This window comes from Taudactylus pleione, unplaced genomic scaffold (assembly GCF_031769625.1).
Source record: "Taudactylus pleione unplaced genomic scaffold, aTauple2 ptg000828l, whole genome shotgun sequence".
Lineage (NCBI taxonomy): Eukaryota > Metazoa > Chordata > Amphibia > Anura > Myobatrachidae > Taudactylus > Taudactylus pleione.
In genome coordinates, this window is record NW_028285230.1 from 4,450,580 (window position 1) to 4,467,035 (window position 16,456).

The 16,456-nt window shown below is 44.7% G+C and overlaps 2 protein-coding genes across 2 annotated transcripts in view; both read right to left on the bottom strand.

Annotated features, from left to right (window-relative positions):
* LOC148474620 (uncharacterized) overlaps positions 1–16,456 on the bottom strand; it is a 395,468-nt gene that overhangs the window by 232,639 nt on the left and 146,373 nt on the right. The gene's annotated exons all lie outside the window — the stretch shown is intronic.
* On the bottom strand, positions 8,384–10,378 carry LOC148474621 (uncharacterized). The gene is made up of 2 exons (XM_088458394.1): positions 9,974–10,378; positions 8,384–9,299 (listed from the first exon to the last, which is right to left on the bottom strand). The coding sequence occupies exons 1-2, from the start codon at positions 10,376–10,378 to the stop codon at positions 8,724–8,726; spliced, it is 981 nt and encodes a 326-aa protein (XP_088314520.1). The 3' UTR covers positions 8,384–8,723.

Below are 16,456 nucleotides of genomic sequence, written 5' to 3' on the forward strand. Positions count from 1 at the left end.
GGTGCTCTGTATCTGAACGTTCCCAGTCCGTTATATCCATTTGCTATATTTGGAAAACAAGTCTCCTATACCATCTTGCACATCAGTCTCATATCAGTTAAATTCTTCAATTCCTCAACATCAGTCCTAACCAATCAAGGACATCAATTCTTCAACATTGGATTCAAATCCATCCAGTTCTTCAATTCATCAACATCGGTCTCAAACGGATCCAGCTCTCAATCCAGCATCATCGGTCTCAATCCGATTCTGCTCATTCATTCAGTATTATATATGCAGTTCCACTCCAACCTGCTGTTCAATAAAGATATTCTATTCCTGTTCTCGTCTTCGGGGCCATCATCCACTGCCGTATCTCTATCTCCTCACATCTATACATGAGGAGGTCCTGGCTCAAACCACCTAAGTTCATTCACGCCACTCTCAAATCTCCTCTTCAGCCTTTCACGTCTGTTCCAACCCAAACCGACAGGACAATCTACAATAATTTCCAACCACTGTATGTTACTTTTCCCAAACTCTATAGCCACATCGACCTACAGTATATGGGGAAGCAGTCGGGAAGCCGACAGACGAAATCCCGACCGTCTAATCCCGGCAAGGTACTAATGACAGGCGTCGAAATCCCGACACCTGTCATTAGACCTACGCCGGGAACCCGACACCCGGCTTACCGATCGAAAGAAAGCCGGGCGGGGACAGTGGCGGGGAGGGGGGGAGGGTTAGGGGCGGAAGGTTAGGGTGGATAAAGGATTAGGCACCCCCCCGAAGGTTAGGGTTAGGCTAGGGGAAGGTGGGGGTTAGGCACCTCTAGGGGGAGGTTAGGGTTAGGAACCCCCCCAGAAGACTTAGGGTTAGGCTGCGGGGGAAGGGGGGGTTAGGTTTAGGCACTTAGAGGGGGGTTAGGGTTAGGCACTTGGGGGGATGTTAGGGTTAGGCACCCCTAAGGGAGGGTTAGGGGGTAAAAAAAAGGTTAGTGATACCTAACTTCTTTTTAGCTTCGGGAAATTCACCCCTGCCGGACTTCTGCTGTCGGGATTTGAACCGCCATGTGGCCAGCGGAAATCATACCGATTCCAGTATATTATTATTATTATTATTATCCTTTATTTATATGGCGCCACAAAGGTTCCGCAGCGCCTTACACAGTACATAAATGAGCACACAAGAAAAACAGTTAATAGTAATACAAAACAATGCAGGACAAGGACAAGGTTATAAACTCAGCTGCAAAACACAAGCAGCAGGACATGAGCAACCAGGTGTTAGGTGCCGTTGTGGGGAGTTAGGAGTAAATGATACTATAAGTAGGGGGAGGAGAAACACGTGAGGATGAGGGCCCTGCTCGTGAGAGCTTACATTCTAAAGGGGAAGGGCAGACAGACAGGGACGACACAGAGGGGTAGATAGTGAAGAAGGAGCATGGAGCAGTGGGTTAGGATATGTGCTGCGGAATGTGTGTGTATAAGATGACCTGATGTTATGTAAAAATTAAGTCATTCATACATCTATCTCTATGATAGAAAATAGATTGTTTGTGTTATTTACATGAGAGATGTACAAAGTAAAGTAGAAGCACTTTAATTTGTGTGTTACATTTTAGCATCTATATACAGCCTGACAAGAAATGCAGCTATTATGGGACTGTCCCGCCATCCTAATACAGTAGTGACTACTTTAGTTCCAGCTGCTGGGTGCTATGCCATGCTCCTGTGAGTGGGTGCATCTCATGCTAGACCCACTCACAAATGGGTGCAGCCATAAATGATGTGGTCCCACAGGATGTTGCAGTACCCGGGCCCAGAATTTCTCTTGGCAGCCCTGGAGGTGACAGACAGAACGAGGAGGGAATGGGGCTTAGTAGTGGGGTAACAAGACCATGGAGGGAGGTGGTTGAGAGTGGAGGTATAGGAGAGGTGGGGGAAAGAAGCAGAGGGTTGGAAGCAGACTGATGAGAGAAAAAAAAAGGAAGAACAGCAAGTGGAGGAAACAGGAGGGGGAAGAGAGGGATGGATAAAGTAGAGGATTATGTGGACATAGAATATGGGGGTTGTGTGAAGTAAGGGTGTTCATGCTGTGGACAAGGTAATAATTGAGATGTAAACTGGAGTGGAGGCTGTGAGATATAGAGTCAGTGTGGATTAAAGTTGTTAAATGTTCAAAAATACATGGAAAGAACAGTGCTGCTAATGTATGAGCACAGCTCCAAAAGTGATATATAAAGGAGAGGTATGTGAGTAGTGGGTGTAGGAATTAGTTTTTAAACAAATGATTAAAGTGGATAGATGTGACACAATTGGAAAAAGCAATACAAAATGAATGAGGACAAAATTACAATGTACCCGAGCTGATCCAGTCTGAAGTGTTCTGATCAACAAAGATCAATCAACAAGAGCAGCACACAGACAGGGGAGCACTTGCAGTGTCCAAGCAGTGAGTGCAGTAAGTAGTTGCCTGGATATGCATACAGCAGAAGATGTTGATTTTGTTCATTCACATAAGTATGTTGCTTCTTGTTGTTCAGAAATTGTTCTGGTTTTGAGTTTCATTTCCCTCAGTTTTCCTACAGTTTAACTCCAGCGTAACTCCGACTTAGTTATCAAATTGTATTTACACTTATAATCAGAACACTTGGAATCTTAACACAGACTATGGCAGCCACCGGCTATGCAGCCTGTGGGAGCAGTAATATCTAAAGTTACAAACATGTGTCTCTGTGCTCACTGATTGGGACTCCACCCCGAAAGCTCTAACACACACTAAATTGGGATGCAATAAAGTCTAAGATAAACAATTTGTGAGAAGGGGGGAGGCCAACAAAGATTCACAATACATTCCTAACTTCCTTTAGATAAATTGCTCTTAGTATAGCAGTAGTTGTAATTTACCCAGTATAAATTTTCAAAACTGTGCTGAGGCAATCACTAAAACAGCATCTGATGGGAGCAGTAGTTGTAATTTACCCAGTATAAATTTTCAAAACTGTGCTGAGGCAATCACTAAAACAGCATCTGATGGGAGCAGTAGTTGTAATTTACCCAGTATAAATTTTCAAAACTGTGCTGAGGCAATCACTAAAACAGCATCTGATGGGGTTGTAATTTACCTGTGGAATGCAGAGAAGAAGTCACATCAGTCTTTGCATGGTGCGCATATGACAAATAAGATCTGCAGCGTAACTCCGACTTAGTTATCAAATTGTATTTACACTTATAATCAGAACACTTGGAATCTTAACACAGACTATGGCAGCCACCGGCTATGCAGCCTGTGGGAGCAGTATGTTATCTTTCTTACCTTGTGATACCTACAATTCCACTAAACCCTTCCTCTGCTGCGATATAAACAAGCCTACAACTAAATAACCAAAACCTCATGACAAATTCTCTATATCTGAGCCAACACAAGTCACTGAGAAGCCTATTTATCACGCTATGTACTACCAAGTCCTGAGCAGGTGAAAGAATCTCCCTGCGGAGTCTCACTTTAGCAAGGAAAGCTGTCACACCTCCTACGTGAGTGTATATATATTTGTGCATTTGCCGTTCGTGACTTTTAAAAAAAAAACCCTCTGATTAACAGCATGCTTATTAAGTACATTATGAAGTGAGATGGTATTATGCTAATTTATCTTTATTAACTGGGTATATGGAGGCAGGTAATACTAATAATGGCTTCATCCTTTCAATCACACAGTAAGAGGGAAGGAAACTGACTACAGGGTTCAGAAAAACAATGACAAGGAAAAAGGCTGCGGGCTGTGCTCTAACTACCATGTGTCAAGTGAGATTGCTACGGATCAAACCAGTCTCCGGCTTTTATTAAATCACTTAATTATGTAGAGTTTTTAGTCAAATAAAGATTTTCTGCTCATGTCGAATTTCAACATATTTTAGTGACTGTCCCCCCGCCGCCCCCACACCCAATAAATCCAATCCGAATCGTGATGCCTTTTGTTGCAATATACATTTGCTTTACTCATATAGCTTTTTGTTATGACTACCTCAATGATACTGGCATACCAGCATGGCCGACTTTGTCACATGACTTAGGTCATAGACTGACCTGAAAGAGCCAGGTGCCCCTTCTACTCTGTGATCCGATTGTTTGGCCAATGCCTGAAATACCAACTCATGTGATAAATTGCTTGGAGATCATTTGGGGATCTGGTTATTTATGTGTGGTATGAAAACGCAACATTCAGAATGTCATCAGGTTCTGAATATCGACAGTCAGACTGTCAACATGGACATTAGGTTGACGTGCAGATTGTCGCCATTCACAAATGTCAGCATGGTCACTATGTCAACATATTCATATTATTTAACATTTTGACAAACATTTTTTTTTATTATTTTAGCCTAACCCTAAACCTAACCCTAAAAAAACACAAACATGTACTTTCGACATTCTGGTGTCAACATGTTAAATGTCTTCATTACAAACATTTCGCTATTTTGACCCTGTTGACATTTGTGAGTGTCGACATTTTAAGCCTAAAGTCCATATCGATATCCTGAATGGGCATGAGAGTGGGCGTTCAAAGGCTTCTATGTCTTGCGCTTTGGCTGGCATTTCCTATTTCTCACGGCTGAATGGTTTGACTGATCCTACAAAGTCATTTATTATCGCTAAGGCCCTTAGAGGCTGGGCGAGGGAGTAGGCGACTTTAGGTGATTCATGTAGGCAAATAGATGTGGGTATGTTGAAGGATTTAGTTCTAGCAGTCTCATGGCGTAGCTAAAGGTGCACATCCACTAAACGATTTTAGCCCTGTCCAACCTCTAAATGATTTTCCCTTGAATTTTCCCTTGAAATTTGATCTTCCACTCTGAACGATTTGCAAACGATTTGTAAACGATTTTCAAAAGATCTAAGGATAAACGATGTCGTTTCAAACTGTGATTGACAGCTCTCAGCTATAGTGGGCAGATATTTTAGAGGGGTGGGCGTGGCTATACTGAGGGAATAAATAGCTGGCGGCCATTTTACTCATTGCATTTATGCTCTGTGGCTAGTTTGGTTTGGTTTATACCTGCTGAACGCTGTTGCATTGCTCATTTGCTGTGGTTTGTTTTTGGCTTGTCTTTAAACAAACTGTACTTATTTCTCTTCCTCATGGATCCTTCTTATCGCTATCGTGTGATGACAGCATATGCTGGAGTCGTGCTTTTAGATGATAGGGAGAGGTCTGAGAGACGGAGAAGGGTGCACTCATGCTGGACCAGGGAGTGGTTGCTGCAGAGGGATACTCTGTCGCACATGCCACTGCTGATGGGACTACGTGAGAACAACCCTGATGACTTCCGAAACTATCTGAGGATGGATGACGTCACCTTCCAGGAGTTATTGAGTTTGGTGACGCCCTATATCGAGAGGCAGGATACGAGGATGCGAAGGGCCATACCCCCTGAGGAGAGGCTGATCGCTACCCTGCGGTTCCTGGCGACTGGCAGATCCCTTGCTGACTTAAAGTTTGGCGCCCTCATCTCTGCGCAAACTTTAGGTCGCATCATTCCGGAAACCTGTCGAGCCATATTTATGGTTTTGAAGGCTGAATATTTTAAGGTAATCACATTTTATACTGTTCATTTATTAAGTGATCCAGGAACCCATTATCCCCCTCTCCCTTCAGAAATGTGTATGTGCAGGACTCCTAGTATACACATGCAGGTCCCCGCAGTCTGCCCTAATCTCTCACACATCATGTGCTGCCCCTCTACTATATGCTGCAGGACCCCAGTATTCCCCCCCCCAAATGTGTATGTGCAGGACTCCTAGTATACACTTGCAGGTCCCCGCAGTCTGCCCTAATCTGTCACACATCATGTGCTGCAGGACTCCACTATTCCCCCCCCCTGAAATGTGTAAGTGCAGGACCCCACTATCCCCCCCACCTGAGATGTGTATGTGCAGGATATATTTTATTTGCTAAAAAACACTTCACATACCCTATTTTAAAAATCTGTTTTAAATTGGAATATAATGGGGTTGATGTATGAAGCCCAAAACCAGTATCAGCGCATGTTATGTGCGCTGATACCGCTTCTCCCCGATGTATGATCGGGGGGTCTGGACGGTAATTGATAGGGGCGCTATGTGCCTCTGTCATTATTGGTGCTGCTATCTACAAGATAGCAGTGCCGAGCATAAGGGCCATACCGCATGACCATTCGTCTGGCTGTAGCTGGCGTTATGGTCAGCTACAGCCTGGCGCTAGCCTATGCCCACAACAGGGACAGCACTGTCCCTTCTGGGGCTGCTGCCGGCTCTAGGGCTGCACATGGGGATCTCGCGATACTGGCGAGAGCCGGCCTGGACAGACACAGTGCATCAGCACTAGGCTGATGCGCTCTGCTCTCCAGCGGTTAGTGCCGGAGGGGGGATTTAAGGCTCCCCCTTTCCGTCCCATGAGATGTTCTTACAACTCATTGGTAGTGCTTCCTGCTTCGCCTCGGAAAAGAGGCGAAGCATGAAGCGGTATAGGGGCACGGTAAGTGCCGCTATCATACATCTACCCCAAAGTGTTTAAATCTCTTTTTGCATTTTTTTATTTTTTTTATTTATATTATTTTGTTTTAGTTTCCATCTACCGTGGAAGAATGGCAAACAATAGCTCAGCAATTTGAAGATAAGTGGAACTTTCCAAATTGTGGCGGGGCAATTGATGGGAAGCATGTGCGCATTGTCCCACCAGCTAATAGTGGCTCGCTCTACTACAATTATAAAGGTTATTTTAGCCTTGTGTTGATGGCCATTGTCAACGCCAACTACGAATTCATTTTTATAGATGTGGGTAAAAATGGCCGTGCATCAGATGGTGGATCATTTAAGGACACTGAATTTTACCATCGTATGATATCTGGAGCCCTCAATTTACCGCCTGTTTCACATTGCAAGCATCAATTGAACTTTGTGTTCGTAGCTGATGCGGCCTTTGCCTTAAAGGAGAATGTAATGAAACCCTATCCCCAAAGGGGTTTAACCAAAGAGCGGCGTATCTTTAATTATCGCCTTTCAAGGGCTAGGCGTACTGTGGAAAATTCGTTTGGCATCATGTGCAGCAGGTTTAGAATTTTCTATACACCTATTAATCTGGAAATTTCTAAAATTGAATGGGTAGTAATGGCGTGCTGTGCTCTACACAACTTGTTACGGCGTAAAGCTACATCGCAAACACACTTACCTACCTCTGTTTTGGAGCGGCCCGAACAAATGGTGAACAATGAACTCTTGCCATCAGTATCCCAATCCAGAGTCCCTCAGGTTGCGTCAGGGCGTGCAAAAGCAATAAGGGAGGAATACCTCCATTTCTTCAATGGTGTGGGTGCCGTGGAATGGCAAGATAATTACATATAATTGTTTATTTTACCCATACTTAATATTTGCAAAATGACAATAAAAGTTTTTTCAAACACTGACTTTTTGGATACTTATTTGAATTAAATTTACTAAAATGTCATTAGATCATGTACCAAAATGTTCCTAATTTAAAGTTGCTTATGCTTTTAGATAAATTCATTTTTAATTATTGTGTTTTTTTTTTTAAATATTATAAAGTGTTTTTTTTTTAATAAGATTTTGTTTTGGTTTTACAACAACATCTGGATATAATATGGGTATAAAGCAATGATTAGGTGTGAAAATTGTGGCCCTGATTCAGATACGGGCGCTCTGATAGAGCGCTCGATCAGAATCAGGGTTTTTTTTTTTTTTTTAATTAAGTGGCCTCCTGGCCCCTAGCATAGCTGTGGGTGACCACCCACAACTAATGCGAGCGGCCAGGATGATGGTCGCCATGGCGACCATCCCGCTTGCAATGAGACCTTTGTGGTAGGGTCTCGGCCATCGCAAGCCCCAGAGAACTTTCGGCATTAACAGAGCCGGAATTTCACAAGTGATGTCAGTGGGGCCGCCCCCAGACGGCAGGCGTTCCGGCAGGAAAGCTTCCGTTTGGGCTTCCACCCCCCCGGCCCGCCCGCCAAAGGGGGGCGTGCTGTCACTCAACATCGACAGCACGACCCCTTTGGTGTGAGACCCGGAGCGACGGATTGCCCGTCGCTAGCCGGGTCTGGCGCATTTGCGCACGATGGAGCCGGCTCCGTGGTGCGCATGCCCAGTGGTCAACCATCGACCCCGTTGCGAGCGCTCAGTGCTTGCGACCTTGTCAGAATCAGGCCCTGAATTCACAAATTATTCAGGGTCAGTATACATAGGATGAATGGTACACATATTCAATTCACACACATAGGTTAATGAAAATCACACTCACAACCAAACATTTATTCTACATGAATGTACCATCAATAAAGTAAAACACAAGACCAGAGTATTGAAGTTGACAATTTTTATAAGTATAAAAAAAAATAAAAAATGGACCGGATTCATTGAATATTACCAGGCCAATGAGTGCCTCCTCAGCAGGGACTACTCCAAACATGAGAAGCTTCAGGCACTGAAATAAGTGTAATATACAGTCGGGAGCTAAACAGTGATGTCAACATAAGCAGGGTGAAGAACAAGAAATAGGGTTCAAAAACAGTGTCCATGGGAGCACAAGAAGTATGCAGAAATCAAAACATTCGGAAAACAGGTGCAAATGTAGTACATTTGCCAAAGTTAAGGCACTATGTACATGCTCAAATTCAGCCTTGACAAAGAACCAAAGAAAAAGAAGTGTCACATTTTTGAATCACTTAAAAAAACCGAACATTAAAAAATATCTAATAATTAAAATAAATCTCATCATCGGCCTCCAGCGTGGCATGTGCACTCATCCATGATGAGCGCACTTCACTGCTGGATGTGGTGGGAATGGGAACTGGTGTCTGTGGGGCGCCCGACGCATGATAGGTGAGGGGATGTGACGGAGGAGGAATTGGCCTTAGTTGGGACGCGGGTCTATGAGGTGGGATAGGGAAATTGTCAGAAGACAATGGGGTGGGCTGCGCCATCATATATGACCCTATGTTACTATGCTCGTCCAATTTTCCATCGTGAGCTAGTAACAGAGCGTTATATATAAGACGCTTGAAATGATGCAGCTGGTTATGAGCCATGCTGTCCATTTCGTTGCCGATGTGAGCTGCAAAAGTTTGATTTGGACCGGGGGGTGCATGTAATACCTCCTCCGCGTGACTCAAAAATCTGTCACTTCTTGACGGGCCAGAGGATGGAGTCCTGGAAGCCGTCCTCCGCTTCTTGGCGGGTGCTGCCACTGCCGGCCTCTCGATTCTAGACTCCATAACCTCTGTGGTCTCGCTGGTTGAAGGGACAGGATTCACATCCAGGACTTCCGCCTTTGGAAAAATGACAAACAAATAATAAAAGTATTTAGCTATTAACAAAATAAACATACATACAGTGCCTTACAAGTTGTTTTTTAATTAAAAAATCACAACATTTGGAGCATCACCATCCTGTCCATCCTAGCAAAAATTATACACTATGGGCCTGAATCAGACCCGGACGCAAGTGGTGAGCGCTCGCAACGGGGTCGATGGTGGCCCAGAGCGTATGCGCACGACAGCCGGCTCCGTCGTGCGCATGCGTGAGACCCGGACAGCGACGGCCACTCAGTCGCTCCGGGTCTCTCAACAAAGGGGTCGTGCTATCGATGTTGAGTGACACCACGTCCCCTTTGGTGGGCGGGCCAAGGGGGTGACTGCCCAAACGGAGGCGTTCCCATGTGAACGCCTACCGTTTTGTGCCGCCCCACTGACATCACGAGTTATGTCAGTGGGAGAGATTTTGGCTCTGTTAGAGCCGAAATCTCTCTGGTGCTTGCGGCCAAGAGACCCTACCACAAGGGTCTCATCGCAAGCCCGATGGTCGCGATGGTCTTGACCATCGTGACCATCATCATGGCAGCTCGCTATAGTGGTCCTGATTCAGAGCTAGCAATCTGTCGCAGCAAGCGGCTCTGAATCATGGCCAATGTCCAATTAAAAAATACAATAGTTTAATGGCATACCTGGTCCTGCCCCTCCACATTCTCCACGAGGGTCTCTTCTTCCTCGGGAACCAGCGAAGACCGCGCCCGTGTCTTTGGCTCTTGGTCAAGGACGAATTTGAGCAAGTCATAGTACCATAATTTTGGCTTTACGACTTCATCTGCACCTGCTCCCGAATGTTTTGAATCTTCATACTTCTTGTGCTCCTTCAGGAACACTGTTCTCAACCCCTGGATCTTGTTCTTCACCCAGTCTATGCCAACATCACTGTCGCACTCCCGACTGTATGCTAACAACTTCTTCAGTGCCTGAAGCTTGACGTCACGATTGGAGTAGTCCCGATCTGCGTGCTTCCAAAGGCACTCATTGGCCTGGTAGATCTCAATGAACCCGGTCACAAACGCTCTGGATTGAGTTCCAGTCATGTCTGCAAGTGAGAAAAAATAAATAAATAAAAAAAATGCATTATCCTATGCAGCCTCCCCAATATGCCCTTTATGCAGCCTCTCCCCCCTATGCCCTGTATGCAGCCTCTCCCCCTATGCCCTTTATGCAGCCTCTCCCCCCTATGCCCTGTATGCAGCCTCTCCCCCCTATGCCCTGTATGCAGCCTCTCCCCCCATGCCCTGTATGCAGCCTCTCCCCCTATGCCCTTTATGCAGCACCCCCTATGCCCTTTATGCAGCCTCTCCCCCTATGCCCTTTATGCAGCCTCTCCCCCCTATGCCCTGTATGCAGCCTCTCCCCCCTATGCCCTGTATGCAGCCTCTCCCCCCATGCCCTTTATGCAGCCTCCCCCTATGCCCTGTATGCAGCCTCTCCCCCCTATGCCCTGTATGCAGCCTCTCCCCCTATGCCCTTTATGCAGCACCCCTATGCCCTTTATGCAGCCTCTCCCCCTATGCCCTTTATGCAGCACCCAAATGCCCTTTATGCAGCCTCCCCCTATGCCCTTTATGCAGCACCCCCATGCCCTTTCTCCAGCACCCCCCCACAGTATGCCCTTTACACTGCACACCCCCAAGTACCTCTATGCAGCACCCTCCAAGTGCCACACCCCGTTTGTGTGCCCCCTCTTTTACCCCTTCCCAGTGCCAGTCCCCAGGGAGTGCTACATTGGTGGACAGTGGTGTACAAATAAATACTTACCGATCTTCTATTTGGGATCCGCGTGGTCCTCCAAATGCTGCCTCTTGTCAGACGCTCCGTCAGGGCAGAATAATAAACAAAATGGTGGTGTGGGAGTGTCAGGGAGTGGTTCATCGTTTGATCGTTCACCCTGAACGATGTGCAAACGATGTGTAAACGATGTGCAAACGATTTACAAGCGATATAGAAGCGATCAAGTGAAATTGACCTGCATGTTCACTCGATGGAGGAGACGATCACACGACCAGCGGGAGCGCGCATCGTGCATCGTGAGAAACTATTTCTGCACAATGTGTAAACGATTTGTAAACGATTTTTAAACGATTGAACGATAACGATATCGTTATCGTTCAATCGCCTGCTAAAATCGTTTAGTGGATGCCCCCCATTAGAGTAATTTTGAAGCGGCTTTGTTTAGTTTGTCCTTTGTGCTGGCATTTTTTGGCGCTTTACGGGTTGGGGAGTTAGTAGCAGCGAGTAAAAAATCAGACAACTCAGGGTTGCTTATGGGCAATATTGTAGTTAAGGCTAATTTAATATTGTTAAAAATTCAGAAGTCAATAACGGATCAGATGGGAAGGGGACGTTGGATTTCTCTCCCCTCGCATCCGGAGCCGAGCATCTGCCCAGTAACTCTAGCGAACAAGTATAATCAGCGGCGTCCAAAAGGGGGGCTCCATGGCTTGTTCAAGAAGATCTTTCCCCCCTATCTAAGTTCCATTTTACAAGTGTATTCAATAGTTGCCTAATAGCCTTAGACGTGCCGATTGAAGAGTACGGCACCCATTCATTTAGGATTGGGGCGGCAACTTGCGCTACGGCATCAGGTTCTTCCACGGAGAAAATTAAGCACTTAGGTAGATGGAAATCTTCGGCTTACAAGAGTTATATAAAAGGGGATAAGTTGCAGAAGTATTGCCCTCAAATAAAGAGGTTTTGTATAGTTCACCTCCATCTGGGTCACCTAAAGAACTCAGCCCCCCCCCCCGTTTTTATTCCTGGTAAAGAGTTTTTTAATATTATTACTATATTTTATTAATGCTATGTTATACAATTTTTTCCATTGCAGGTTTTTTGAGGAAAGATTGCCGGGTGTGGATTGTTGGGCATTCTTTTGTGTACTAGGCTAGCAGACATAACTGCGCCAGCTTAGCCCCTTTTAAGGTCCGATGGATTGGGTTGAGAGGTTTTAGGAGGATCCCTGACTGTCTAGTCGTGCACTTAGGTGGTAGTGACCTTGGCACGTGTAAGGGAGTTGAACTGATAATTATTATTATTACCAGTTATTTATATAGCGCACACATATTCCGCAGCGCTTTACAGAGAGTCCATTCACATTAGTCCCTGCCCCAGTGGAGCTTACAATCTATGTTCCCTACCACATGCACACACACACACACTAGGGTTAATTTGTTGGGAGCCAATTAACCTACCAGTATATTTTTTGGAGTGTGGGAGGAAACCGAAGTACCCGGAGGAAACCCACGCAAGCACAGGGAGAATATACAAACTCCACACAGTTAGGGCCGTAGTGGGAATCAAACCCACGACCTCAGTGCTGTGAGGCAGTAATGCTAACCATTACACCATCTGTGCTGATTTGAGGTTGATAGCAGAGTGCTGGCCACAGGTTAAGCTTTGTTGATCCCAGATAATTCTAAGGAGGTTCTGGTGTGGTACCCAAGGTGGGGCAGCCCTAGACAGAGTTAGAAGGAAGCTGAACGCTGCGGTGTCTAGGTTTGTGGTTGGTTTGGATGGACATGTTATCAAGCATCCTCATCTTCGTTATGAGGAGGCGCATTAATATAGGCCGGATAGAGTGCACCTCACCGAGGAAGGTTTCGAGTTTTTAGGATATCATGGCTTCGTTGGAATAATTAAGAAGTGCTAGGTTTTTTTCTTTGGTGGCGTTACGTGGCCAATTTTTTTACCACGTCATTGGCGGAAATCAGTGATCCTTGGCGGCTCAATTTAGCGCAGCAGAGCTTGGCTAGCATTCCCCCTTTGAGAGAGGCGAGTCGGTTTCTACTTTAGGGGAGAACCAGGTCTTCATCCTAGGGAGGGACCAGCACTGTGCTAGTTAAAGGGAGGTGATACTACACAGGATGGCTTACGCACGGGGTGGAAAACTCCACCCCATTTTGGTAAAGCGAACAATTAATTACGAGCTGTAGACTGAGGTAGCACTGCTTTTTCGCCACCAGGACTAATTAATTCAATTCTAATTTGTAATAAAAATATATTTGGCTGTGACCTCTTTTTCCAATTCTATACAGTTGTCTGTGTCTTATTTATTTAGTTAAGTTAAGCTTAAGAGTGGTGTTTAAAATAATAAAACTATGAGTGACTTAAAATATTCGAATGCTTAAATAAGCTTGAGAAGATATAAGCACACTGTTTTTTATTTGGTACAGTACTAGTTAAAGCTGGTTTTTGTTGATAGTTTACAATTGGTAGAGGTCAGTTGCCAGTCATTATCTGTTAGCCTATTAGCTGCCCCGTTGAGGTGGGGTTTAGCACTAGTATATTAAGGCTGGAGGAGGAGTCAATTGGCTCTTTCCAGCTTGTGATCCCACCCACCCACCCAGCATATTGAGAAATTGGTTTGTACCAATATTCATTCGTTGTGAGAAATTGGTTTGTACCAATACGTTTTTCGCTGGAATATATTGTGTTTCTTGTTCCAGCAGGTGAGGCGCAGCAGACGGAATTTCCAGCAGTGCTCCTCGGCGGCTCAATTTAGCGCAGCAGAGCTTGGCTAGCATTCCCCCTTTGAGAGAGGCGAGTCGGTTTCTACTTTAGGGGAGAACCAGGTCGTCATACTAGGGAGGGACCAGCACTGTGCTAGTTAAGGGGAGGTGATACTACCCAGGATGGCTTGCGCACGGGGTGGAAAACCCCACCCCATTTTGGTAAAGCGAACAATTAATTTCGAGCTGTAGACCGAGGTAGCACTGCTTTTTCGCCACCAGGACTAGTTATTTGAATTCTAATTTGATATAAATAAATTTGGCTGTGACCTCTTTTTCCAATTCTATACAGTTGTCTGTGTCTTATTTATTTAGTTAAGTTAAGCTTAAGAGTGTTGTTTAAAATAATAAATCTATGGGTGACTTAATAATTTTGTACAAAAAAAAATACAGTAACTTTTCTGCAAAGAGAACGCTAGTTCTATTTAATGTTACGGATAAATGGATGAACTGCAGAACGCACCTGAATTTCTTTTTGTATGGAAGAATTTAGGCTGTCCTGTTATGAGAGATTTAAAAGGCACTAGAGGAAAAATGTGAACACTGAGAATATTTGGTGTATTACCGCTGTGTGTGTGATTTGTCTTTGTCCACACAGATGCTTGTGTTTGTTCCCAGCTATAAAAGATTTGCCAGCTTGAAAGAAACATAACTAATAAAACCCGCACTTACAAACATACAGAGGGACGTGTGCTGCATAAAACTAACAATGTACTGAGCTAATGGTGTAACGTACAAGTACTGTGCTACTGCTCAGCTGCAGAACAGTGTATTCATAAATGTTTATCAACATAATTATGATGAATTGCAGTTTACTGTAAGAAAGAAAATGTAAATAAAAAATAATAAAAAAAAAGGCAAAATGTATCTATGAATGACGTATATTGGGGTAAATCCAATTAGGTGAGAATTGCAAGTTTGTTTCTTGAAACTCGCAGACTTTGCATCGAAGCGTGCTCCCGAGAGTTCTCCAATACAATTAAAAAAGGCCTACTAGCAGTGGAGGGGTGCGAATTGACTGCCAAATGAGATTTGAGAGAAGTGCATGAAAAAGTGGGGAGACCATCCTGGACCACCCAAAATGGATAATTTTGTTAGCAGGACCGAATAGAAGGCTGTTTGTGGGCATTAGGAAATTACTATAGGTTTTTAAATGGTGTCAAATGGCTGATTTGTGTTGTTTTTTTTTATAAATGCAAGAAAATGATAAAACACAAACTTTTTTAATTTAATTTCAAACTGACTAAACGAAAACTGCATAAAAAGTAGGGAAAACTGTGATTTTCTGGTACTTTGAGGGCACCTTGAAAGAAAAGAAATGCTAAAAAAAAACAATTAAACGGGTCTGCTATGAAAAAGCTTTTTTAACTAATTTATGTGATACTTATAGATTTTTGGCTTCTGAACACGAAAATGACTCCCGATTTTGCTCATCACATCACGTTTTTCTGTAAAACGTGTATTTATGAATAAGTCATTTTTTTCATATTCTTTAAAGTAATAAATGTATTCTGACTACATTTATTATAAAACATTATCTTAAATTAATTCAGTCAGTAATATAGAACGTTGCATTTCAGTTCTCGACAAAAAACTTTCCCCCGCCCAGTATCAGATTAAGGTCCACATGGGCCTGGAGCTAAAATTTACAAAGGACCTAAACCCCATAATGTCTAAAGGAACATTGCACACACACAACTACAAGGTGAGCTGGCGAAGGTGGAACCAAATACAACAGATGCAACATAGTTTTGCCCTCTGCCTAAAAAAGTTTAGAAATTGGAAAAAATAATGTTATCAAATCCTTTTAGTAGCTCCATGTAACGTTTTATTTCCACCTCTACATATAAAATTAGGACGATGAAACAATTTGTAAAAGCACTGCCCAGTGGCGTAACTAGGTTATTTGGAGCCCGGGGCAAATTTGAAAATGGAGCCCCCCACCCCCTCCCCTATGTGCGAAAAATGGGCATGGCCACTGAAAAATGGGGCGTGTCAACATGACACACACCCCTTTCTTGTCACTGGGAACATTTCTTTCCATTTGCACCTTAATGCAGTGCCACTTATACAGTCCCCCCTTATCCAGTGCCCCTAGTAGTGGTCCCCCTTATGCAGGCCCCGATTAGTTCCCCTTATACAGGCCCCCAGTAGTGGTCCCCCATATGCAGTGCCCCTTAAACAGTGCCCCCTGTAGAGGTCCCCCTTATGCAGCCCCCCATTAGTTCCCCTTATACAGTGCCCCCAGTAGTGATCCCTCATATGCAGGCCCCCAGTAGTTGTCCCCCTTATGCAGTGCCCCCTGTAGTGGTTCTCCCTTTTCAGTGCCCCCTGTAGTGGACCCCCATGTGCAGTGCCCCCAGTAGTGAGCCCCTTATATAGTACCCCCAGTAGTAGTCCCTCCTATACAGTGCCCTTTATATAGTTCCCCCAGTAGGAGTCCCCCTTGATGCAGTGCCCCCTATAGTAGTCCCCAGTAGTGGTCCCCCACAATGCAGTGCCCACAGTAGTATCCCCCCCCCAGTTGTAGTCCCCAGTAGAGGTTCCCCATGATGCAGTGCCCACAGTAGTATCCCCCCCAGTGGTAGTCCCCAGTAGTGGATC

What these genes read in the sequence shown, in the direction of transcription:
- LOC148474621 (XM_088458394.1), bottom strand. Translation starts at nt 10,378, where the DNA reads ATGACTGGAACTCAATCCAGAGCGTTTGTGACCGGGTTCATTGAGATC. An exon ending in ATGTGGAGGGGCAGGACCAG is followed by an intron (nt 9,300 to 9,973) that starts GTATGCCATTAA and finishes ATTTTTCCAAAG; the next exon opens with GCGGAAGTCCTGGATGTGAA.